Source organism: Engraulis encrasicolus, chromosome 2 (assembly GCF_034702125.1).
Source record: "Engraulis encrasicolus isolate BLACKSEA-1 chromosome 2, IST_EnEncr_1.0, whole genome shotgun sequence".
NCBI lineage: Eukaryota > Metazoa > Chordata > Actinopteri > Clupeiformes > Engraulidae > Engraulis > Engraulis encrasicolus.
Genome location: NC_085858.1, coordinates 6,839,514 through 6,866,124, shown reverse-complemented (window position 1 = coordinate 6,866,124; position 26,611 = coordinate 6,839,514). Strand labels below are relative to the sequence as shown.

The 26,611-nt window shown below is 44.8% G+C and overlaps 5 protein-coding genes across 6 annotated transcripts; 2 read left to right on the top strand and 3 right to left on the bottom strand.

Annotated features, from left to right (window-relative positions):
- Window positions 1-274: 274 nt before the first annotated feature.
- On the top strand, window positions 275-1,327 carry LOC134443446 (G-protein coupled receptor 183). The gene has a single exon (XM_063193232.1). It carries the CDS (start codon window positions 275-277, stop codon window positions 1,325-1,327), a length of 1,053 nt encoding a protein of 350 aa, XP_063049302.1.
- Window positions 1,328-1,648: 321 nt separating this feature from the next.
- On the bottom strand, window positions 1,649-6,456 carry LOC134460369 (zinc-binding protein A33-like). The gene is made up of 7 exons (XM_063212807.1): window positions 6,338-6,456; window positions 5,398-5,798; window positions 4,133-4,228; window positions 3,303-3,533; window positions 3,161-3,183; window positions 2,536-2,654; window positions 1,649-2,330 (listed from the first exon to the last, which is right to left on the bottom strand). Exons 2-7 carry the CDS (start codon window positions 5,794-5,796, stop codon window positions 1,798-1,800), a joined length of 1,401 nt encoding a protein of 466 aa, XP_063068877.1. The 5' UTR covers window positions 5,797-5,798; window positions 6,338-6,456; the 3' UTR covers window positions 1,649-1,797.
- Window positions 6,457-6,704: 248 nt separating this feature from the next.
- Window positions 6,705-9,916, bottom strand: LOC134460360 (E3 ubiquitin-protein ligase TRIM35-like). The gene is made up of 6 exons (XM_063212797.1): window positions 9,326-9,916; window positions 8,692-8,787; window positions 8,362-8,598; window positions 7,774-7,796; window positions 7,534-7,652; window positions 6,705-7,341 (listed from the first exon to the last, which is right to left on the bottom strand). Exons 1-6 carry the CDS (start codon window positions 9,734-9,736, stop codon window positions 6,806-6,808), a joined length of 1,422 nt encoding a protein of 473 aa, XP_063068867.1. The 5' UTR covers window positions 9,737-9,916; the 3' UTR covers window positions 6,705-6,805.
- A 4,313-nt stretch (window positions 9,917-14,229) lies between these two features.
- tubb4bl (tubulin, beta 4B class IVb-like) lies at window positions 14,230-18,037 on the top strand. The gene is made up of 4 exons (XM_063220776.1): window positions 14,230-14,404; window positions 15,346-15,454; window positions 15,755-15,865; window positions 16,509-18,037. The coding sequence occupies exons 1-4, from the start codon at window positions 14,348-14,350 to the stop codon at window positions 17,564-17,566; spliced, it is 1,335 nt and encodes a 444-aa protein (XP_063076846.1). The 5' UTR covers window positions 14,230-14,347; the 3' UTR covers window positions 17,567-18,037.
- A 707-nt stretch (window positions 18,038-18,744) lies between these two features.
- crb3a (crumbs homolog 3a) lies at window positions 18,745-26,373 on the bottom strand. 2 transcript variants are annotated; one of them, XM_063220792.1, is made up of 4 exons: window positions 25,486-26,373; window positions 24,847-25,072; window positions 20,866-20,951; window positions 18,745-20,137 (listed from the first exon to the last, which is right to left on the bottom strand). In XM_063220792.1, exons 2-4 carry the CDS (start codon window positions 24,932-24,934, stop codon window positions 19,934-19,936), a joined length of 378 nt encoding a protein of 125 aa, XP_063076862.1. In that variant the 5' UTR covers window positions 24,935-25,072; window positions 25,486-26,373; the 3' UTR covers window positions 18,745-19,933. The 2 variants fall into 2 exon arrangements, with proteins under 2 accessions (XP_063076862.1, XP_063076870.1); XM_063220800.1 differs by having other exon boundaries at window positions 25,721-26,373.
- Window positions 26,374-26,611: the final 238 nt, after the last annotated feature.

The following is a 26,611-nucleotide window of genomic DNA, read 5'->3' as shown; positions in this document are numbered from 1 at the left end:
CGTCCAGCGGGTGGCACTGGTTCACCAGGCTACCAAATCCATATTATATCACAAAAAGTGAATGTTTCCAAAAGAGATTCAAAAGGTTTCAAAAACATTTCATAATGAGGATGCTGACTATTCATGTCACAGAGATTTTCCAACATTAACACTCTAGGTGTAAATCTGGTAAATGTTTTTTTTTATGTATGTCTGTGCTTTCACTCTATAGACTATGTTGCATTTTGTATGTCCATCAGAGTTTTAGGACAACCCAGCCCACAGCGTGAAGATCATGAGAGGTTTTCCAGGCCATTTCCTTCGATCCAACTTGACCTCCAACCCCAGTCTGCCCTCGCCCACGCTCAACGCCACAAACACCACCGAGGTCAGCAACAACGCCACAGTCAAGCCCTTCAGCGTCTTCGACGGATGCGAGGGCATGGAGGAGGGCATCCTCTTCGACCTGGCCATCCAGCTGTTCAACGTCGTCCTGGGCATCCCCGCCAACATCCTGGTCATTGTCATCTTAATCAAGCAGCGCCACGAGCCCACCACGTCCGACATCTTCCTGGGCTGCCTGGCTTTCATGGACGCCTACTTCGGCGCCATGACGCCCATCATCTTCGCCAACCTCTACCACTGGCAGAGCATGAAGGTCTGGATGGCCATCAAGTTCGCCTACGGCGTGAAGGACACCAGCGGACCCCTGTTCCTCTCTTGTATCTGCCTGGACCGCTTTGTGGCCGTCATCCTCCCCATCGCTTTCGGTCAGCTCAAGCACCCCAAGTATAGGATCTCCCTCTCGGTTTTCGTGCTGTGTCTCACGTTTGCGTACGCCGCCGCCAAGATGTTCCCCGGCCTGCCGGACTTTGAGAAGATCTTCACGGGCGAGGTGCTGGCCACCTTCGTCTGGATGATGGTCTGCAACGCCTCCATCCTGCTGGCGCTCAAGCGCTCCAAGGGAGCCGGCAAGGACGAGATGCACCCCATGAAGAAGAAGGCCTTCAAGATGGTGCTCTCCATCATGGTCATCATCATTGTCAACTACCTGCCACCGGTAGCTCTCTTCCCGTTCGAGGAGGCCTACTCCGCGGATGCCTTCCGCTGCTACGTGCAGCCGGTGGGGTTCGCCTTCCTCAACATCAGCAGCAGCATCCAGCCCATGATCTACCTCTCGCGCCTGGAGAAGGTGCCTTTCCTGCCGGAGGCCTGGACCGCCAGGTGCTGTGGCCACAACCAGCCTGACAAGAACAGTAGGCCTAACACCAAGACTCCCACAGCTGCTGCCAGCACAGAAACCATAGCAACCGTTTCATCCACCACACCTTTGTCAGCGCCAGCCTAACTTTTTAATAATAATAATAATATTATTATATATATAATATAATTATAAAAACATTTTATTTTATTTTTGTGTTTAGGAAACTAAGACAAGCTATTCTGACTGTCAGGACTCATTCCCCCATTAATGTTGCACATAGTTTTAATAACTTAAAAAAAATTGCAATTGTATTCCTTAATTGTCCCTTATGTTAATTCATCATGATTATGTTAAAGTCTACTAATTGTAAGTAACATTTCATATTCTGTATATCTAACGAAATATGTCAGTAGAAATAGAGACTAGGAAACTAAATAGACTATGTTCTATCGTCAGCGAAGCATTGATTTAGCCAGGCATTTACTGACACCATGTGGACTGTTTAAAAACTGCACAGAATATTCTCTGTTATTGAAAAACACAACTGTTATTTATTATTAAATCATTAAAACGGCAAATAAACATAATCAGTGTCTTTTGTACAGGCAACATTCCTACTCTTTTAAAACTGAGATTTTCTGACTTGAAACCCTGAGTGGTGGGTCATTGCCCGTGGACAGCAAGGGGAACATCCTCTCAGTAAATCTGCATCTGAACTTGTGCAGCGTGGTCTTGAGCGCCTGGTCAGTGAAGGTCACGTCCCCTCGCTCCATGTCCAGCTCCACCCTCACCCTGTGCGGCTTCTTCTTGACCAGCAGCGGCGTCTCTGGCTGGGTGACCGCCACGTACCCGCCGTCCTTGTGCCAGATGCACCAGATGCCGCTGGCGGGGCCCAGCGGGGACACCGTCCCTTTCCTCTTCAGCGACTCCCTCGCCACGCCCAGGATCCAGCTGGGGTTGCGGCCCACCTCCACTTCCCAGGCGTGCTTGCCCGACGCGTAGCCCTCGGCCCCCAGCACCTGGAGGTAGGTGTCGAACCTCTCCGCGTTGTCCGGTAAAGTCTGATTTCCACTCACGGACAGAGTGGTCAGCTGCTCGGACACTTTCAGCATAGGGTGGGCCGTGTTTGGATCTAGCAGAATAGGGGCTGACAAAAAAAGAAGAACATACTTCCTATTGGTCATTGAAATGAAGGTTATGAATATATCAGTATGCAATATATGATATAAAGTGATTATCTAAGTGGTATAAAGGCACTAAGTGATATAGATAATAATAATGATAATAACTCATCAAATAATTGCAACACCAACAACAGGCCAAAAGGCCTAATTGAACCCAACACCACTCACTGTAGTTGAGGGTATCTAGTATTTTCCTCCAGACGTTGTACTTGAGGTTGCCAACATATTTCGCTGTGTTGATTAATGCCTCTGGTAAATCCTCTGGGTCTTTTACGGAGGACTTAGACCTGCAAACACACGCACACACACACGCAGGCACGCATGCACGCATGCACGCATGCACGCATGCACGCACGCACACACACACACACACACACACACACACACACACACACACACACACACACACACACACACACACACACACACACACACACACACACACACACACAGGGAGAGAGAGAGAGAGAGAGAGAGAGAGAGAGAGAGAGAGAGAGAGAAAGAGAGAGATGAACATCCTATAGCTCACGTTGATCCAATTTTAGACTGTGACACCACAAACCAGAACCTCTATTCAAAAGTATATATTTTTACACTAAAGATTAAGATTTGTCAACCCTCGGGGGACCTACAGTCTAGTCCCCCCCCCATCCCCCCTCTTAAAATCAGTTGATTCAAATTGCCAATTACATCAGTGTTAGCTGGGGGAACATGCCCTTGGTATAAAGCCCATTGCTGTTGTATTAGTCTATTAGACTATTATTGTGAGTGCAAAAGAACGGTGCAATAGTACCTCTTCTCTGTTTCTTGGAAGTTCTACAAAAGAAGAAAGCACTCATTAGTGTACTTATTACTACTCAAATTCAGTAGGCTAAGTGGTAAAAACATTGACATCCAAACTATTGTGGACTCTAATACACTGTATAGAGACTGACCTGTAGAAATGATAGGTCATCAACCTCCATTTCCTGCTCTATGTGGCTGGTGGTTTGGCTGATTTCAGTGATGGCTTGTGTGATTTCATCTATTTTACTCCTGATGGACTCCTCCTTCCTCTGCTGTTCCTCCCTCAGCTCGTCCAGCAGTAGCGCCTCCTCCATCTGCAGGAAGCTGTGCAGTTGGCTGAACTCCTCCTTGATGCGCTCCTCAGCGGCCTTGGCCTGACTCTGGAGGACAAGGAGGCTCATTTTAGAGGAGTGGTTCTCAACCTTTTTTGAACAAATGCCCCTTTGACCTTATCATATCAGTTCAACCCATAGAGAGAAGGCCCAACAGGTCTAAATGTGTTGCATGAACACGGCAAATGTTGCTGTGTATGATGTGCTGTGTTTACATAAAGCATGGACTCCTCCATGTTCTACTATACGACTATTCAAATATGACTATTAAGAAGATTAAGATGGGCCACATTATGTAAAATAATACACAATACAGGCTAATTGTGTATTGTTTTATTTTATAATATTGCGGTGGGTTTGACTTGGAATAATGCGGATGTTTATTGGTTTAGGAGTAATAGTTTATACTATTGTTGCACAATTCTACTAATATTGCACAGTGTAAATGTTGTGAATTCTAGCATGAAGTAAAGTGTGTGCGTGCATGTGTGCATGTGCGTGTGTCTTTCTATCTTTCTGTTGTGCCAATAGCGGGCATGTAACATGAAATACCACTTCTAACGTTCCCCAGATGTTCTGTTAGATCTAGGCTGCTTGATGCCAAACAATTGTGGATGTGTGTCAAAATGAAGTGTTTATGTGTTTACAGTGCAAAGCTGTCCGCTCTGCTCCCAGGTTTCCTTCTTCTTTTTCATCGCCGCTACTCTGTTGTGCAGTGGCTTCACAGCTCCCCTCAGTATGTCCTGAAACACAGACACAGATCATTTGGAGGTTAAAATCAGAGGCGGACTTTCCATTAGGCAAACCAAGGCAATTGCCTAAGGCAACTGTCACACCAGCCTTGGGCCCCAAAATGGCTAAATACGCCCCTGGTTAACATGGCACTTGGTACCACACAATGGAGGCCAGGCAAAGTTTGTGACAGTGAAACCCGTCTGGTTATCCCTTTATCAGTTAACCTGACACAATGTAGGCATTGAAAGACAACAGTGCATACCAGTTGTTGAACCAACCATGTCGGACCACATTATCATCTATAATTAAACCACAGATGTCTTATGTGCACCCACACTGAAGAGCATTATCATCTTCATTCACAAATGATCTTCACCCAGCAGCATCTCATGCAAACCATTGACTGAGTATTTCCCAGCTCTAATTATTCCATATACAATAAAGTATTTGTAATATATTTATTATCTATAAGCCCTTGAAATGTTGTTGATGTGACATACAGTATATACTGCACAATGGCATTAGTCTAGTTTTCCCCATCCCCTCGTAGCTACGGTACTAATTTCAGAAGGTCTGGAACGGGAGTTCTGGGAGGGGTGTGGTCTTATTACCAGACAACTGGCTTAACAACAAACAAGGATGGGGCGCATGTTTCAAACATAGATCCAGTCTGCATGTCTGGTCCGCCCACCCGGCGGAGTATGCCAAGGGGAATGCGAGCAGCTTTGAATGAATGGCGGTGAATGGCAGCTGTTAGCAGAGAGATAGCAAAAGTAATTTACCTTTATTACAGAACTTCTAAAAGGCCGTCAAGGCAACAAGATGTTATTTGGATAGTATGAACTGGATCCAAATGTTTGAACCAACAACCATAGGCGCCAAATTCTACCATTTTGACTCCCCAATGTTTGATGCTGAAGTTGGTACCTTTGCCAACAAGGCATAGTGCCTGCCTGCCTTGTAACTCTGAGCAGCCTCCTATATAGTACAGAGGGGAGAATCGGGAAATGACCTCGGGTCGGGAATCGAATGCAGGTCCCATAACAACGCAGTGCCCTACCGTTTGTGCCACAGTGGGGCCCGTTATAATACTTCTAAAAGTCATGTCCAGATGACACGGATAGTATGAACTGGATCCAAATATTTAACTCAACAAGGCCTAGTAGTGCCTGCCTACCTTGTAACTCTGAGCCGCCTCCTGTGTAGTGCAGAAGTTGTGGTTCCTGTGCTCCGCAGTCAGGCAGTCCACACACACCGGCCGCTTGTCCTCCAGGCAGAAGAGCTTGAGCTGGTCCCCGTGTCGAGGGCAGAGCTTGTACTCCACCGAGGTCTTCCTCTTTACGCTGACCTGCCTGAAGGCCAGGCACAGGTTCCTCAGGGCCAGGTTCAGAGGGGGCTTGTCCGTCGAGGACGCGTTCCGGCACACGGGGCAGAGTCTCTGGATGTTGTCCTGCCAGTACGTCTTCAGACAGCCATCGCAGAAGCTGTGGCTGCAACTCAGCACCACCGGCTCCTTGAAGATATCGCAGCATACGGGGCAGGAGAGGTCGTCCTCTGGCAAGGGCTGGGCCGCCATGACTTTGGGCAGAGAAATTAGAATGCTGTAGTTATCACAACAGTGTATTTTACTGTAACTGGAGCAGATCACAAGCTCAACCTATATGATGAGGGTCAGGAACATTTGAGTATTGATTGCTGTAGTGATAACTTTTAGTGAGAGCGATGTCAGAAAATGTGTAGCAGTCATTTTCATGTACAGACTCGACTTACCCCCTTTCTACATTCTACAGAATCTCCTCATTGTGAAATTTGTGTTTAAACTGTGGTGAAATGTTTCAGTGTCTCCACATTATGATCAACTAAAGGGTAATGTCTCTCTATTGATTCTCCACTCTCATGTGCTGGCATTACCATGCAGCAGAAACACACTAATCATTGAGCAACTGTTTTCATTGAGCAACAACTACACTTCCCAACGACAGAAAAAAACATGTCACACAACACCGTTTGACTCAGGTGCCTGTAATGTCAGCATTCGTAAACATTCTACACAGCCACCTCTATCATACTTAACCATACAATCCCACACACTATCTTAAGAACATGAACATACTTACTTAATGTGAGAAATTGTTGTAGTTTCAATGTAAAATCTTGTTTCTGCCGACCACACAGCCTCTGAAGTGCTTCCTCCTCGACTCTGCCCTCCCTCTCAGCTCTGTCTGTCAGAACTGATCTTTGCCCTGACTCGCTAACACTGGCGGTCAATCAGGTTTCTCTGCATGTTTCCTTTTGTTACTGTTGTTGTACACCCGTTTGGGAACTAAGGATTTTTTGGGTATGTGTGAGATTTATCAACTGTATAATCATCCTCTGTCAGGTGTTTGGTGACCTGTGTACTGGTAACCTTCAATTATGTATTCTTGGTCGCAAAAATACATTAAACTCACTGTTCAACACAAACATGTATCAGCCTTAACACAATGTAATACAAATTCAAATTTTATTTGACACATCAGCAAATCCAAAATCAAACCTTACAGTATAAAGAAGGAACTAACAAAAAAGTATGCTCCATCTGCACTCTAAACTTTTTTGGTGACACTGGGCGTTTGTGGTAAAAGTCTAAGAGGGACTGCGGTTTGTGTGTAAAAATATGGAAAGACAGCCTCTGCAAAAGTCTGTGCGAACGTGTACAGGGTGGTGCCTTCCTCTTGGTCTCTGAAAGACACTTCCCCTTCCTCCCAATCGAGCTGGACGGTGATCCGCTTGGGTTTTCCAATCAGAGGCAGAACGGTGGGAGGGGAGGTCATGGCCCTGTACACGCCGTCTCGCAAACACAGCGTCCAAAAGCCGTTCTTTGGCCTGGCAGAGGTCTCGGAGTTCCTCTGCACCGAGCGGTACGCCAGGCCCAGGATCCAGTCCTCGTTTCCCGTGGTGTCCACCACCCAGGAGTGGGAGCCGGAGCTGAAGCCAGTGGAGCCCAGAGCCTCTGCACTCATACGGAAGCGCTCTGGGTTACTGAGGATCTGTGGAGCTGGGTTGCTGTACTGCAGAGCTGTCAGGTCTTCCGAGATGGACAGGCAGGGATGGGCTGTGTTTGGGTCCACAGTCACTGGAACTAGGAGCACAAAAAAACAGAAGCTGTTCATGAAATCCATCTGTGAGGGTGTAAAAAATCTGAACTGAGATTGAACCGAAAAACAGAAAGATTTGTTTTCTAGTTTTCGAGCAGCATGTGTTTGGTTTGTTTAATCATTACAAAATCATCGCCTTTTATTTTGTCATGGCTAGACGTGAAGTGAACTCTTACAATAGGGAGAGACTCTCCTCATCTGCTCCCAGACCCTGAACCTCAGGTTCCCCAGGTGCCTAGCTTCATCCATCAGCGAACCTGCAGCCAACTCCCCCTCTGGCTCCAAACACTCCACCCTGCACACAACTCACATGGCTTTAATATCACAGAGCACCAGCATACTGCGTCAGACAGACGTAAGACAGAATGGGCACAGAATAAAAGATGAGATCTGAGGGGGAAAAAAATTCCACATACCTTCCCATACTTGCTTTAAAGTTCTGTAAACACAGAGTCAGATTTTCGAACACGTTAAAAACAATCACTTATTCTGCCGCAGCATAATTGAATAAACAATGAATAGGAAAATTGAGGGTCAGGATGACAGAAAGATTTTTGTTTCAAAGACAACTTTTTTGGGGGATAATTATGGGCTGGTTACCACACAGCCAGATGCTTTAACAAATTAGAGAGAAAACGAAACAACTAAAGAGCATAAATCAACAGAATGTGGGTTCCTCTAGCACATCAAAATACACATTTGAAAGCTGTTGTGAGAAAATAATGAAAATGAAAACAGAGGGATTTTAAGGATTTTATCCTTAACTCTGTTTGTTTCCTTTGTTAATCCTACTGTCATGTAACATGGTACCATACACTATAATCTGTCCTGTTTACCCAATACTGTACATAAGCAAAAACATGTACACAGATGGACAAGAACCACAGATATCTGGCAACCAAAACCCCTTGGCTACGAAGCCGAGCAATTATATACAGATGGAGGGAGAAGAAGAACAAGTTCTGGCAACCCGCACTGTAAGCAAGCAAGCAAGCAGCCCTGACCTGTAACAGGGTGAGGTCGTTAGCAGGGGGCGTGAGCTCCTGCTGGAGGCTCCTGACGGCCTGTGAGAAGGCATCTATCCTCTTGGCCGTGGCCGTGGCCTTCTCCTTAGCCATCTGCAGCTTCTCCTCCTCCTCCGCCCTCACCGCCAGCAGAGCAGCCTTCTCCTCCTCAAACAAAAACTGGTGCAGTCGCAAAAATTGATCCTTGATGCGCTGTCCTATCGATTGCGCCTGAACCTGAGGAGGGAAGGAAAAAAATAAATGTAATGATTAGACTGAGGACGGATGTTGACATGTGTAATTCCAGATAATGAGGGGTAGTGTCCTTACCTTAATGTGGTCCACTGTCATGTCTGCGCTGGATTTGATTTTATTGAGGCCCGTTAGCTGGTCCTGAAGGGATTTCAGAGCAGTCTTCAGCTCAGCCTGCAAACCAGATGAAAACCAGTCGTCTTCTTTTACTCTCTCATTCAGCCAAGGCAGATTCCACATATCTCCGTTTTAAGAGCTGCCCACCACCGACAGATAAATCATAAATTATTCACTCTGCACTTTGTTCTTGGGGCAGGTTATAGAAATACTTCCCGCTCTTCGTGATCATCTTGCCGTGTCCTTGTGTCAAGTACAGTATATTATTTATTATTGTAATCATTGAACACCAATCATATCCCCTAATGTCAGTGCATTTTACATGTCTGACGCAGTGAAACTGCCTTGAAAGGAATGCAGAACTACACCTTTGGATGTTTTTGAAGTCATTTTCAACACTGCCTTGCTCTATCATGTTGTCAGAGCAGACTTGATAAACAGCATTCTGTTCTACTCTGCCTTTGGTAGGTGTAGGTATCTACTGCAAGACTATAACTATTAACAACAAAAAACCAGACATGTCACATAACTTTTGTCAAGAAACAGTTTATACAGTAGTTTCTGCATCACCATGTTGCACTTGTCACTTACTCACCCTGCAGTCCGAGGCCGCCTCTTCCACTGGGACGCACTCGTGGCCCTTGTGTGTTTTGGAGGTCTGGCACACCACACAGATGGGCAGCTGCTCCTCCTGACAGAAGAGTTTGAGCTTCTCCCCGTGCTGGGGGCACAGCTGCCTGCTGGCCTCGGCCGCCTCCCGCTGAGCTCTGGCCTGGGCGAAGGCGTCACAGAGGTTCCTGAGCGCCAGGTTGGCCGGAGGGTTGCGCCGCGAGCTGCGTCTCCGGCACACTGGGCAGCTGCGCGGGGACGCGGAGCTCTCCCAGAAGCGCTGCAAACACCCCCGGCAGAAGCTGTGGCTGCAGGGCAGCAGGACGGGGTCCCGGAAGATGTCACAGCACACAGGACAACACAGGTCCTCCTCTGGCAAGGACAGCCCAGATGACATTTCTCCACTTGTTGTTTCCTGGCCGGTTTTTCACTCAGACGCACTCACTCTGTCTGTCTCTCCCTCTCTCCTCAGAGTGCGGAGTAGCCGACTGACTGCGTGTAGCCGCCTGTCTCCCTACTGAACTTACTACCATTGTCTAATAGAGGATGTCTTTTGTTTTTTTCTCTCGCTCTCTCTCACACACTCTCTTCTCCCTGAAGTGACCCCTCCTCTCCTCTGCCTGCCAGTGTTTCAGCCTATGAAAGCAGCCACACACAACCCAGAATGACAACATAGTCAGCTGGGGAAACAGGAAGAGAAAGCCGACTGGTGCTAATGGAGACGCTTGGAACCCGTTCTGTTTACCCTGACACATCCTGATATGTAATTATGGGCCTTGTTTCTAATGCCCCCTTGTACTGAAAACACTCATTTGCAGTGATTTGGCAAAATACTGAATTACATTTGGCAGCATAATAGCATGTTGCCACCCAAGTGAAATAAGGAGATGAGTGGCAACAAACACATTTTCAAAAATAAGTTGTTCAATCTTTCTTTTGTTTTGCTGGTTTTACTTATGATGTAGGTGTGTTTTAGAAATCCGTGTTTCAAACAATGTTTTGTATGAAGCCTGATTTACAGACATGCATTTAGTGTTACAGTCCATGGGAATGAAGTGAGTGTTAACATGACCTCGCCCTCCCAACATCAGTGTGCTTCTTTTTTAAACTGTACGAGCTGAGTGATTTCCCTTCCTGAAGCATAACCTCATCCTGATCTAAAATTAGGCTCTCTAGGAACAATGCTCATTCAGTATAGGGCAGGCGAGACCAAGGCCCTGAGTGGCAATGATTGACTCAGAGAAGGGAATGGACTTGGGCTGTGGAGAGACTGATACAAATAAACAGCACAAACACACTGCTCCGTAAATGTGCCCTCAGAATATGCCAGAATATGTTGGAGATATTTGGTATCTTGTTTTGGTAAAACATGATTTGATCACAAATAACATTTAGAAGCAAATAGTATCAGTATGCATACAGCAGACACTGGTCAGAATGTGGTAAAAAAAAAACCATAAAAAAACATACATACAAAAACTAACTCATACCATTAACAAAATGTTGGTAGCCTACATATTTGACAACAACCTCACCCAATTCTGATGCATGCTTCTAGTTGATTCTGTACCGCATGTTATTTATTATAGCATACTATCGTCATTCATTATTTAGCCTACATCCACTTTCACATTACTCAATATGTGCCCTCATTTGCAATACTCTTATTTATATATCTGAGAAGTATGCAAGTGAGTAATGTAAGACAAAATTTACTGTAGAGTAACAGGTTATTTGGCATGGACACTGCTAGATGGTTCTAAAGAACAGGCTGACAGGTGGAACAGGCCTATCTGCGCTCATTTGCATTTTCTCAATCACATCGCACCCGAACCAACAGCCCAGCCCAGCCAAAAATTTCAACATGAAAGATGTTCTCCTTGAGTGTCAATTATTTCAAGTCAAGTCACATTTAGTGTATTACCGACACATTTAGGAATAAACACAATGTCAATTTTTTTTTCCCGAATGTCCAAGATATCTAATGTAGGCCTAACATTTTCTACATTTGTCGGTGATATTTCAAGGGCCATTATATGAAGTCAATAGTTGGTGTTATGTAAGTGCTGTCTGTTGTTGGCAGAGCTGCAGCATGACAAGTGCTAACAAAAGTAACTCCTTGGGGGCCCCAGGCTGACTGATACCGGGCCCCTGAGGCCGAGCTAACCACAGTGCTGTTAGTGGAGTTTTCCCCTTTGTTGGAGCCCCAAAAGACTGGAATCGCCTCGAGTTTCTGGCACATTATGTTTTTTGGCAGTTGGCTGAATTTGTTAGCCACACACAAAAAGGCAAGAGATACTGGAAACCTTGTGTGGCAGCCAAACCAAAACAAAACCTTTGAGACAAGTTGGATGGGACTCAGCAGGACTGTCACAGTACTGGTGCTATGCAGGAAAAAAGACCCAATTCTCAGCCTATGGTTCACGGGCCCCCTCATGCATATATTGGAAGCCATGCTATGTGATTGAGGGCCTCCTTTTACTCATCAGATGAATGATCTTTTTTTAAAATATATATTTTTTGTCTTTTTCGACAGGACAGCGTGAGAGGTGAACAGGAAGCAAATTGAGAGAGAGACTGGGAGGGGTGGGCAAAGGACCCGGGCCGGGAATCGAACCCGGGTCAGCCGCATGGCAGGTGAGTGCCCTACCGGTTGGTCACGGCAGGGCCCAGATGAATTATCTAGGGGACCAAAGTGTAGTATGGCTCAGTGGGCTAAGGGGCCGTCCCATAAAGCCAGGTCCAACTCCGCCTGATGTCATTTCCTGATCCTTCTCCATCTCTCTCTCCCACTCATCTCTCCACTTGGAAGCACAGATAGCCATGTGTTGTGTGTTTGGGCATTTTACACGATGTAGATATTTTCTCTACACCTTGATTCGACAATTTGTTTATCTTTACCCCCCCCCCTCCATGTGTGTTTTTTAATGTTTTTATGTCAGTTAAATGTTAAATGTAGAGCCACGGCGGGGCCTGGTTGGGCCAAGTTGGTGTTACCTTCGATTTCTGACAATAGCCAGGCTAGTTAGTCATAAAAACTATTACTACTACTACACTACTACACTACTACTACTACTACTACTAGTACTACTACTACTACTACTACTACTACTACTACTACTACGTCCTGCCACCATCTTTGACCGTCCCATCACAATAGGCGAACTATATACACTATACACTATATATGTAATACATAGGCTACTGCATAATCTGGACCTTTGGGCTAGGTAGACCAATTCCGTAATCCATCCTCTTTGGGTTGAGATGCTAGCCATTCGCCTGGTACAACCCATGCATTCTGTGACAATGCACAATTTTTGTGATAAAGACGGGTGGGACAATGTTTAGGGGGGGCGGTTACAGGAAATGAGTGGGAGAGAGAGACGGGGGAGGATCGAGAAATGACCTCAGGTCGGGAGTCAAACTCAGGTCCCTGGCGAAACAGTGCAGTGCCCTACCGTTAGAGCCACGGCGGGGCCTGGTTGGGCCAAGTTGGCGTTACCTTCGATTTCTGACAATAGCCAGGCTAGTTAGTCATAAAAACAGGGAAGCAATACATGAAATCCTGTGTGCCAATGAAAGCAAAGTCTGGCAAAGGAGGGTTGACTTGAATAGGACTGGGCTGACATAGACCACCATCAGCATCATTTCTGAAGAAAAAAAAATGTCTGAGAGGAATTTTATGAATGACGTTTGAATGTGTTGATTATCTCCTGTATGCTGCATATAACGTTTCCCAACAGAAGACCATTTGTTGTGACAGATGTGGGTAGCTAAATCAATAACTAGGAAATCTGACCCGGCTCAGCCTGTCATCAAGAAGTTATGGCTCCTACAGTGCATCTATGTGCTAAAGTAAGCACATCTGACAGTGCAGCAGAATCTGAAAAGGAGATGAGCAATGTAAGGCCTGGGAGCAATGTAAGGGTGATACACATCACCACACAGATGTATAAAGTAGGCTACCTAACACGAATCACAAATAAGCCTACATGTAAAATAAGTCAGACATAGACAGTATACATACATTACAATGTATGCAATACTCATACAGACATATAAAGAGCAAGACTGGGCAACAGCAGACATACATAGAACTTATTAAAAAGAGGTAGTGTTAATAATAATAATAATAATAATAATAATAATAATAATAATAATAATAATAATAATAATAACAATAATAATAATACTTTCGTTTTATATAGCGCCTTTCAAAACACCCAAGGACGCTTCACAGAGTGTTGTGTTGGAAAGTGTGAGTGTGTGTGCATGCATGTAAGTGAAAGTGCTTGTGGAACTATCAGCCATACGCCTCCAGGAAGACATGTGTCTTAAGGTGTTGCTTAAACATGGCCAGTGAATGGGGCATTCTGGATGTGGTCGAGTAGATTGTTCCAAAGAATGGGAGCAGCAACATGGAAGGCTCTGTCACTGGTGGCCTTGAGCCTGGCACGAGGGACGATCAGCTGGCCCTTGGAAGAGGACCGCAGGGATCTTGAGGTAATAGTAAAGGTAGTAGGCTATATTAATAAAGAGCCTCCAGTGGGTTTTGATGGGTCACTTCCCCTCTGTGGTTGATATGTGCAGTGCACCACCACAACCTAGATATAGACAGAGTTTCCAGAAACAGCTGCTCACTCATCCAGCATGTTGGATAGAGAAAAGGCAACATGAATATTCTCTTCTCCATCCATTACGCACACCAGAATATAACTCCTTCACGTTGGAGCTCCTCAATTACTATTGGAGTGCAAACCACAGCATCCTATCCGGTTTCTCCACGAGCCCAGGGTCCTCCTTCTCTCCTCCGGTACTTGGTTACCATGGCGATGACGTCACGTTGCGCCACGGCCTCGGTCCAGTGGTGGAGAGAGAGGCGGGCGCAATCGCTCCCAGGGAACGGGAATCAAGGCAGGGAAAGGCATTCTAGCCGAGTCGCTTTGTGCCGTATAGGTTCTCAGATCGCTGTCTCCGTGGAAGAACCTGCTCTTTCTGCAACATCATGCGCGAAATCGTGCATCTGCAAGCCGGCCAGTGCGGTAACCAGATCGGTGCAAAGGTAAGCCAAAAGATTTGATTTCCCTGTGCATTTTTTTTCTCGCAATGATGAGATGCATGGTGGGCGTGATCGCTCACAAGAAAAGCCGCTACCTCAATCAAGAGCGTGAAGCACTAGACTAATCCGTCCAGAATGTTCCAGAATTTCTATGCAGCTGTAATGGGCTCGAACAGACTTAGAAATATGGCTAGATTTGATTGATTTGAAGCCATTTGGTAATGTTATCCAAGTGCTGGTACATTCCTCGACATAGTGGTGTTTGGCCATGATAACATTTAGCCATGTTCATTCCACTTTTAAACAATAGGAAATAGCAGAGGAGCAGGTGGAAAGCAACGCACACACGCCCATCATTCGTCAAACAAATTCGTGCAAACCATATTGTTCCAACTAAGCGACGAAAAATCGGCTCCACAGGCCTACGGTGCCCATGAGCAAAATCTGTCCGTCATTCCGGCCTCAAAAGGAATCAGATGGACTGATGGCATTGTTATGAGTAAGCATATCCATCCTTTCCAAGGATGACCTAATTTCCTTCAGGTTCATTCGCGTGGAAGGACACAACACATAGGCCCATCGTGGCGCGTTACACATTTCAAATCAACTGTGAACCCAATATATTTTATTTCCGAAAGATACTAAGATTGTCACTGGGGAAGCCTAAAAATGATGTTGGAGTATTTGGCATCATCCCCCATACTCCGAGCCCCTCCCTCGCCTGATTCAAAGATAATTTCAATTAATTCATATTCATCAATCAGTTTAATGATATTTGCTTAGCAACGTGCCTTCTTTTCGGAAATATAATGTAGCAACAAGAGCCATTTTAGATGGATTAAGCCTACAGATGTATTTTTGCAGCGGTGTACGAAATGGTGTGCCTAATCTGCCTCTCTGCCTTTTCCCGGTGGCCTCCGCCCTTCACTCCTCTTCCGGTGCAGTTCTGGGAAGTGATCAGCGATGAGCATGGCATCGACCCAACCGGATCATACCACGGAGACAGCGACCTGCAGCTAGACAGGATCAGCGTATACTACAATGAGGCTTCAGGTAGTGTATTGGACTGAAATATTTATGTGTGTGTGTGTGTGTGTGTGTGTGTGTGTGTGTGTGTGTGTGTGTGTGTGTGTGTGTGTGTGTGTGTTTTATTTGTATGTTGCAAAACACATCTGATAAACAAAAGGGATCTGTTATTTATGAGGGGTGAAATGTGCCATGGTTTTTAATATTGTTCTCTCAGCATAATTACAAATAAATACAATATGCATATATTTTATACAGGCTATTTGTGATATCCTAAATTGTCCCAAGGACTGAAAGTGATTTTCCCATTGTCTTTCTCTTCTTTAGGTGGGAAGTATGTTCCCCGTGCCATTCTGGTCGATCTGGAGCCAGGAACCATGGACTCCGTCCGATCTGGTCCCTTTGGCCAGATCTTCAGGCCCGACAACTTTGTCTTTGGTGAATACTGGTTTTCTGTGTATAATTTTTGGGTAATATTTCTGTGTTCTCTTTTTAGTTTAAAATGTCTTCATCTGACCAGTTTCTTTCAATGAAGTGGATGAGTGGTACAATTAATGATAGCAGCGATTCAGATCTACATGTTGTTCTATTTTTAAAAGAAGGACTTTAGAGTGGTCCTCATAAAATAGGCCTACTCTGCAGCAACGGATTATGACTTCATGGGCCCCTTGGCCAGAAAAAAAGCCCCCTTTCCATGAGCATTGCTAAATTACAAAAAAAAAGCAGGGTTTTAGGCCAGATATTATAGATCCTATATTGTTGGGGGTTGAGTGGTTTGTCCCCCAAGAAAATTCGAAAATGCAGTTGTTAAAAGTGTGATTTTAATGCACTATGAGAAGAATGGAAATATAGAGGCTTTGGCTTGAGGGCCCCCTTGATTCTTGGGCCCCTGGGCCTGGGCCCAGTAAGTCTGTGCAGTAGTCCATCCTTGCTACTCTGTCCTCAGTGTGTCATCATGCCCCAGTTAAGGTCTACACAGAGATCCAGAGTTAGCCGTAGCTGCAGCTGGGTACACTCAGGCAGGCAGGCTGGCCTCCACTGGGGTGGAATAATGGCTGATGCATGTTCCCTTGTATTATAGGTCAGAGTGGGGCGGGTAACAACTGGGCCAAGGGCCACTACACAGAGGGAGCCGAGCTGGTCGACTCGGTGATGGACGTGGTGAGGAAGGAGGCCGAGAGCTGCGACTGCCTGCAGGGCTTCCAGCTCACCCACTCCCTGGGCGGTGGCACCGGCTCTGGCATGGGCACCCTGCTCATCAGCAAGATCCGCGAGGAGTACCCCGACCGCATCATGAACACTTTCAGCGTGGTGCCCTCGCCGAAAGTGTCCGACACAGTGGTGGAGCCCTACAACGCCACCCTGTCAGTCCACCAGCTGGTGGAGAACACAGATGAGACCTACTGCATCGACAACGAGGCCCTGTATGACATTTGCTTCCGTACTCTCAAGCTCACCACACCCACTTACGGCGATCTCAATCACCTGGTCTCCGCCACCATGAGCGGCGTCACCACCTGCCTGCGTTTCCCCGGCCAGCTCAACGCCGACCTCCGTAAACTGGCCGTCAACATGGTGCCCTTCCCCCGTCTGCACTTCTTCATGCCCGGCTTCGCACCACTCACCAGCCGCGGCAGCCAACAGTACCGCGCCCTGTCCGTGCCCGAGCTCACCCAGCAGATGTTCGACGCCAAAAACATGATGGCCGCCTGCGACCCCCGTCACGGACGCTACCTGACCGTGGCAGCCGTCTTCCGTGGCCGCATGTCCATGAAGGAGGTGGACGAGCAGATGCTCAACGTGCAGAACAAGAACAGCAGCTACTTTGTGGAATGGATCCCCAACAACGTCAAGACCGCCGTCTGCGACATCCCCCCTCGCGGCCTCAAGATGGCCGCCACCTTCATCGGCAACAGCACCGCCATCCAGGAGCTCTTCAAGCGCATCTCCGAGCAGTTCACCGCCATGTTCCGCCGCAAGGCCTTCCTCCACTGGTACACGGGCGAGGGCATGGACGAGATGGAGTTCACCGAGGCCGAGAGCAACATGAACGACCTGGTGTCCGAGTACCAGCAGTACCAGGACGCCACGGCCGAGGAGGGCGAGTTTGAGGAGGAGGGTGAAGAGGAGGTCGCCTAAAACCTCATCGAGCCCGATAAGAGGCCCACCCCTCCCCCATCATTCACTCACTCACTCCATTCTAACTCCATCCTTCTGCTTTCCTTCATGGTAGCAGATGGCCACTTGAAAGAAATGAATGGTTTTCTCCCACCTCTCCCCCTTTCAGTTTACAATCATCATCTACAATCATGGTTTCTCTCATTTAGTAATCTTGATGTTTTGTGGACCATCGTGAACTTTCTATTTAATTTGACATTGTGTTTTTGTATGTTGTGAATGCACTGCACCACATTGCCCACTCATTGCCTTGCAAAAGTGAAAATCAAACGATTTTAACTGTGAAGCCTTCAGACAGGGATATGGTACTGCTGAATAAAGGCTAATTCTAAAAACTAAGATGTGTGTGACCATGTGTTTCATTAACCTGTCTCACGCAGATGGATGTTTGCGAGCTCACGAAGTTGAGTGAAAATGCACGAATGGTCTGCGACTCTGCATGAAAACCAGGCTAGTGTTTTATAGGTTGATTCAGTTATATAATTTGATAATAACTTCATTCAGTTCAGTTGACAGGACATCAACATATCTCACCATTAGGCCTACCTGTATGAAAAGTGCTATTTTTAAAGAGCTATTTTTGGAGGTTTTTTGTTTTTGTTTTTAGGGACACCACTCCACAGATTGCATTTAATTGGGTGGTACCTCAGTCTGTAACTTCCGAGTGTAGCCACTAGATGGAGTTGTAGAACATCCATGTTAAACTGTGTTACATTCTATTTTCTGGTAAAGCATGCATATGTAGAGGAATATAATTTATGTAGAAATGCTCTTCCTGATGTTACTACAACACGAGTACATTGTTTTACATGGTTTACACACCAGTGTACCAATAAGGTAGATACAATGAGAGTACTACTGTTAGTTTATAAACATCCTAGCTGTGCACATGAGCTGTTTGATGAAGGTCATCAGATCATATTTTAAAAAATCTTCAACATATCTTTATCCAACACTGAATTCGCATTATCCGCCTTACGCAGATAGAACAAAAGAGAAGCCATTTAAAAAGAGCAAGTGTGTATATTGAAGCTTTGTTATAATCAGTCAGCAAACTCGCTTGAGGGCAGACTTCATACAAAGGTCAAAAAATATTAATATGGTACCTGGAAGACTATAATGTCGATACACACAGTATGCTCAATTTGGATTAAAAAAACAATTTTAATATGACATTCATTCACAGATATGACCAGTATACGTAATTACACCAGAATAAATTAAAAAGTGTGATGGTTATTAACTATCATTTAACTGCCTTTCAGTTTCAGTCAACTGCACAATGTTTGTGCATTTATATTGATTGCGTTCATTAGGTATTTAGTTGAAATGAAGAGTAAAATCATTCAAGTGTAAACAATCATCTTTCTCCTTAGTATACATAGTGAGATTCCCATTAGTTAGTGTTACAGACAGTACATCTAAACAACAATTGCTTATGTAAAAATATTTTTCAAAAAATGAAATGTCAACCTACTTTCAGTCTATATTCATTGTTTACAGTAGCACTATGCTTCCAGTGTGTGCTACCTGTTACATTGTAGTGACATAGAGGTACAGACTGAATCAGGCCTATCACCATTGGTACAGGTCCTTGAGCAAACAACTCTATCATGTTATTCATAAACTTCCATAATGAACGCCACAATGTCATTTAAACATTAACATTTCAAGAGCTTTGTTTTGCAGTTCTTCACATCTCTGCACGTTACTCCTAGACGACTTTACAATAGCAGCGGCTACTAAAGCTATGTAATACAGTACGTACATAGAAATAGTATGCAGTTAGTTATGACGGTGCCCGAGCAGCGAACAAGAAGTCAGTAATTTCCATGAATTATTATCAGCCTTTCAGTCTCAGCACAACTACCCATCGCACTCCCTTCTGCTTCAGTCTACCCATAGGGTATATTCTGTTAGGCGTTTGGCCATGTCCCTGGTTGATGTTGCACTTGAAAGATTTCCACTTCTCGTCACTGACGCCCTTGTTTGTTTAGATGAAGCTATAAGCAGGGAGGTAACACCTGGTGCCCACTGGGCGATGATGACACCAGATTGATGACTGCGTAAGCCATCGCCACTCTGATGATGTTGAGCATTTTGAAGACGTCACATTAAAAGTTCTCCATTCATCACCTCTGGTTGGTGTTCACCAGCGTGGCAGCCATAATCCAGCAGTTGCTACCGACGTCCATTGTGAAGGAATAGAAGGGCACCTACCAGTACCTAACACATGCATCACAGTGTAGGATTGCTTCACCAGCAGTTGCTATTGAGGTACTTTTGCGAATGGGCCACCTGTCTTCAGCTCCACAGTAAGGAGAGCTGCTAGATCAGCCGCTCCTCTTTGGGCAGTTTGAGGGTGTCTGGCATTGCCACGCTGCGTGTGCCGCTCTGCTCCTCGGCGCTGGGCCTGTACGTGCCCTCCGTCTGCCTCTTCTTCCGCACCACAATGAACAAATAGGCCAGGACCGCCGTGATGATGGCCAGCAGACCCACCACCACCGTAGGCACCACGATGGCTACCACATCCTGTCAAACGGACACATCCGTGGGAAAAAAGTATCAGAAGATTCTCAAGACATGGCTCCTGTTATAAATTTGCTGTTAATAGAATGGCAATATCAGGGACAGGTTAACATGGTGTGGGGCCCCTAGGCTAGAGGTTGTTGAAGGCCCCCACTGAAGAATCATTCTATGACAAAATTATGACTGCATCTTAATTCTGAGCCAGGAATTAAGGATACCACGTCTGACAAAGAAAGAAGAGGCATATTCATAAAAAGGTGATAATCTATTCTATTCGACAGACAATTTTATTCAGTACCGTTTCTTGTTGCAATTCTGCTGTTTTTCTGCTGCTGGGGGGGCTGGCAGTGGGGGCCCCTAGACTCCTGCCGTATCTAGCCTGTGCATTGATCCGAACTGGTAATGACCACGTCATAATGTATTACTAAAGGCTCTGTGTAGATTTGTAGTAGTGTTATACCGTGGCAGTAATCTCTTCTATGACTATTACAGTGTTCCACAGGTGGGAGGGGGCACATCATGAAGCTATACGTGAACATGATGAATGTTATTGGGTGCCTTGACTTTTTTTAAATATTCACTTGTCAAAACAAAACAAAAGGCATGAAACACACACACACACACACACACACACACACACACACACACACACACACACACACACACACACACACACACACACACACACACACACACACACACACATTCTCACAAACACACTCTGTACTAACAGGGGAGCCAGTGGAGGTTCCGTTCCGGACGGAACCACTGGAGATGGTCGCATTTTCAGCTGTGGAGAAGATGGTCACATTTCCAGCTGTGGAGAAGAGATAGTAAAGTTAACCCAGCAAGACACTGTCCCTGGTAGAAATATGCTGTTACCATAATGGCAATGACCAAGTCATTATGTATTACCAAAGGCCCTGTGGACTGGCATAGTGGTGTAGTACTGTGGTAGTAAAGGTTTTTCAGTGACTAACACACAGGTGGGACAGCGCGCATTAAGAGGCTCCTATGAAGACATTTGCACCCCCCGCCTCCAACAGCTGTTCATCTCAGGTCTAAATACATTGCATGTCTTTACAATAAATTATATGGAGAGAAAGAAACATGTCACGTCCTCAACCATAACAATTTGGAACTAGGGTCATTGACATTTTTAAGGAGCAGTTGACAGGTGGTGCAACCACAGCTAATGCCACTATTGTATTAATATAGTAATCCCTAAGTACAGTTCATTAAGCGGGCTTGCAGAGCAAGGCCCGATTCTAGTAATCTCTAAGTACAGTTTATACTTGCTTGCTTTGTTGCTTCTCTTGTGCAGGGCAGTAAAAATAGAAAATGGATCTCCTCCTAGGCCTTTCGAGATAGAGACACCGTTCAAAAACTAAAACAACCGGCTCGGCTTGGAGATCATCTGCTCTGATTTTGCGTGTCCGTGTCTCTTGTCTTTTTTCCCGTTTTTGTGCAAATTTTGGTCCCCATAGAAAACAATGGTAGAACCTTCAGGAGACAGCAGGACATGTGCCAATTCTTTTTAGTTTTTTTAACAACAGCGATCTAAAAACTAGAAACCGTTTGGATTCTGCCCTCTGCCTTAGAGCACAATACTAACTGCCATACAGTCAATCAGAACAGGCGCTGCCAATACAGGGTTCCATCTCAACTGTCACTTTCTCTCAACATTCTATTCTTCTATTCTCTACCATTCTAGAAGTCTATTGTTCAGCTCTTCAATGCAATGTGATATTGTCTTGCTGGAATGCTTGAATGCAGCTGCTTGGCTCAATGGTAAAGATGGTGGAATATTAATATGGATGTTGGGAGTTCAAATCCCACTTGAACCCATGTTGATTTTCAAAACTATATCATATGCAGTGTTTATTAGCCAACTTAAATGACCATGTATGTCATTTAGCATCAATGGCAAAGGTGCTGGATTAGAGATATGGAGGTTGTGAGTTCGAATCCAACTCGGACCCATGTTGATTTTCAAAAGTATATCATATGCAGTGTTCCTTAGCCAACTTAAAATACCATGTATGTCACTTAGTATCAATGGCAAAGGTGCTGGATTACAGATGTGGAGGTTGTGAGTTCGAATCCCACTCGGACCCATGTTGATTTTCAAAATTATATCATATGCAGTGTTCCTTAGCCAACTTAAAATACCATGTATGTCATTTAGTATATCCCCAAAACGCGGAGCTACAACACTTTCCAGATGGCTGAATCCAAGATGGTTGAATTGTTTGGCCCATAACTTCTGACTGGGTGGATGGACTTTTCCAACATTTCTTTTAGCTTTGTTTTCTCAATAGTAGTTTGTTTTTAATTTAGGGGTAGAGATATCAAAAATAAAACTGCTCATCTCTGCCCCAAAAGGCAAGACCGCTTCCAGCATTTTCTGTGAGAATGCAATCTAGTTAAATGAACGAATTCATATTAATGTATAAACAATAGGAATGGCACAAACCACACCGAAAACCGAAACCGTACAATTCACACGCATACTGAACCGAACCGTGCAATCCGTGGCAAACCGCAATTCATGTACTGCCCAGAAAAATATGTAAAACAGAGATTCTAGGAGTATCTTATCCAGTCTCTCTGATTAAAACATTAGCGTATGAGACCAATCAGAGGATGACACAACTAAAATCACACCATTTTCACATTATAAGTCTATACGAACCATATGTAGGATATTTAGTGATAAGTCCGATTCTATTAGCCAATTGAAAGAGGGCATTTGGAACGCTCAGACAGCGCACATCAGCTAACGACAGCTTAAGTGCAAGCGCAGGTTAGCACAAGAGGCAGTTCTCAGACACATGCAAAAGGTCAAATTCAACCTGCGCATCATCACTTTATAACTGCAGTTATATAAATATTGTTTGATATTCCCAGTGCACCATTTTTCACGAACTAAAATAAAAAAAGAACTGTAGAGAACCGAAAACCGTGACCTTGACACCGTGATATGAACCAAACCGTGAATTTTGTGAACCGTACCACCCCTAATCAACAATGTGCATTTAAATCAGTAAAAATAAGCAATAAGTCATACAAACGTGGCACTAGCTGTAGTCGCACCACTGTGACGTCTGCTAATAAAAAATGTCAATGAGTCGCTAGTCATCATCATATGAAACATCTCATTTAGCAGTCTTGCGGCCAGATGACCACTCCATACTTCCTACTGAGGGTTGGGCTTGTGGCTAGCTGCACTGTAAAACTCACAGGGAACTACGGCTCCATTGCTCTGTGCACTACTTCCTGTTCGTTGTGCAATATAACCTGGTGCCTCCAAATGTGAGGAATTAAACAGAGCCTACTTTATGGCTTACACCACTGCTGTCGGGCTGAGAATAGACTTGTACAGGAGCACAGACATTACAGAGTAGAAAAAAAGTAAAGGCTGTTTAATACTTTGAGTTATTTTTCACCTTTCCATGCTTAGTCATGGTGGCCTACATGGCTATATTTTTAAAAGGAGCAAGTACAGTAGATAAACATTATCCATGAAAAACACATTAACGCATATCTTGGAAATAGTACTTAGAGCAAATTGTGGACATGATTTAAATCGTGAGCTCATACATGTATATCACACAAACAAAAGCAAAAGTTTGTTTTATGTGTTTCAGACTATTTTACATCATAGTGTAGCAGTGCAGCATATATAAGTCCAGTGAGATGGAATCAGTAAAATACAAAAACAAATGCTGCACACTAGTCCATATGTCTAGCCCCATTCACAGACCAAAACAACTACACTGTCCTGTCCTGTCTGCCTGAATAAATAACCAAACACGCCTATCTTAACCCATCCCCCCTGAAGACATATACATATAAACTAAATGGGAACTCTAATCCTTTACACAGGGTGTGTCAGCAACCTTTGAAAAATACAAGCAGGGAGGAAATCCACATGGATACCAATGCCAGTCAAATTATTGGCAGTTGGGCCACTTCTTAAACGTCTTAAACTTTCACAGCAGCTTTCCCCTCCGTTAACCATGCGATTAGCCTGGAAAGACACCGTGATCATTGACCATAAGTCAGATCACAAGAGAAAACAATAACAGTTTCAAAATGCAACTGGTGAGGTTGAGAAAAAAAATCTTTGTGTAGGCTATGGATTTTGAGACTTGAGCTTTTCAAACTCTCTGTGACATGGACTCAGTTACATTGTGGTTAGAGGTTGTTTGGAGACAGACTGGTAGTTAATCATTCACCTGAGCAAATGCCATTCTGCAAGGAGAGAGGTCTTGCTCAAGACAGGAAAACTTATTTTTAAGGCTTATTTTTTGTAGTTGTCTTGTTCCAGGTGGTGGACATCTCTTCAGATCATATTAGACATGGTACCAAAGACGTACATTTATACGGTACAGAAGCCAACAAGCTTATCCCTAATTGTAGGATTATCACATGCCCTAAAGAACTTTGAATGTTTCTGGAAACTGTTGACGTATTTGTGTCTGTCAGTCAAGAGAGTTGGAAAGAAAGAACAGGATCTAATCGATGGTGTGTAGCGGTGACACTTGAAATCTAGACAGCGTGGAGTGCACACCCTCTCTCGGTCTCTCTCTCTTGGCTTTGGGCTGGTGCTGCCAAGCCTGCGTGGGAGCCAGAGTCTTCTTGGGTGGTGAGGAGTAAATTCCAGCATGCATGAGGACGTTGCATGAGGAAGGCCGGACATGACTCACCTCTGGCTGGGTTGTTCTTCAGCGCCAGCAGCAGGACACCACCTGCCACCAGCCCAAAATGTGATACTGAGGCCGGCACAGCTGTCATTTTTTAAAGTCTTTATGACCAGTCCTCAGTCCAGCATGGGTAGCTTTTCAGTGGCAGTATGGCAACGTCAGGTCCATGCCATTCTGACAGTAATCTCAGTCATTGCAAACTTCTTTCTCTGATGAAGATCTGGAATTTCTGTTAAAACAACAAAGAACACCATAACTTAACCCCATTCCAATAAGCAGGCCTAGTTTTAATGTGCCCCCAAATATCCAACAGGCTGCCAAAAGAGGCAGAGTGTCCTCCAGCATGCCTCACTCAATGCATGTGCACCTGCTGAAGTAACATCTCAGCAACAAATCATATAGGCTACAAAGAAAAATGGAAGTAATAACGAAACGTTTGATTGAAGTTTACACAGATATCTAGATTGTGCCTGTTTACATGGTTAAGTTTACACAAATTTAGTTGACAATTTGATAAGCGCAGGGAAAGAGCGAATGACTAATCGTCAACCGAAACTCGCCACGCATTGAAACTACAACATCAAAGTGTCCAGACATAACTAAAGACAATGACTAAAATACGATGTCATAGGCTACACTTACCCCTGAATGCAGGAATATTTCTGTCGACTCGAAAGCAGGTGATTATCCTTCACAACAGTATGTTATCAAAAAAGTCAGCTTCCGCTTTGCGGATGTTAATTTAAACCACTCAATCTAATTGTTTTGCGCTGGTGTATGATTCATTTTCAATAAGCAGGCTGTCAAAATCCCTTCATTGGTGGCGTTTTTGTTCTAGGAGTAGCCGCAATGTTTTGCCTGTAAGTGCAGTGCCAACCTGTAAAACATTTTTTTCGTCCTCCTCTTCTTCTCCTCCAGTAGTCCCTTTGGTGGTCACATGATGCAGTCTCACGTTACAGCACCTGAGCCCAGTGTGTTCAACCTGTGGGGAGGCTGATACAAATGCGCCTTTGTGCGCGTTCTGCCGCGCCGACAACGCACCTGCTCAGTGTGCGCAGTGGAGCGCTACCAAAACTCTTCTGCATCTCCTGGAGAGGAGCTCAAGAGAGTCTTACTTTATGAACGTCTGTGGCTCTGTCCACATTCTCTCCGATTTCGTATTACAGCGGTGATGGCATTTTACTGCGTTTTGTGCGCTTTCAATTCCCGTTGCTTGCGGTGGCAAGTTGCGACCTCCAGCGGTTTTTCGCAATACTCTGTCTGGATAATTAGGGAGCAAAATGCCTGAAATTCCAACAGCACGGCTAATCGCGATGTGCTCTGTTAATCCGTCTGTGTTCCAAATTATTATGACCAAACGTTCAGGACAAAACGAAGATCATCGATCGGTAGCAGCCTGACTGACAACTTTGAAATATAGCTGGTCTGTAGGCCTAAATAAAACAAACTTTAAATCATAATCGAACCCGAAGGAGCTATAAGATGATTTAAAAAAAAAAAAAAAACTCCCTGGCCTTTTCTTTAGCCTATGTATCAGCCAATGCATGATTCATTCCCACTATAGGCCCTATATTGGCGGCGTACAATGATGAATAATAAAAAAGTATGTTTTGTGCAAACTTATCTGAGGGTGTTGTCTGAATTCCACCAACTGACTCATATTTTCAGCAGCACTTCATCATAGATTGCTACCCGTGAAAACACCACATCCTCAAACTCTGAAGTTCCTGGATTAGTAGAATAATATCCTGTGAAATAAGAAGTAGAA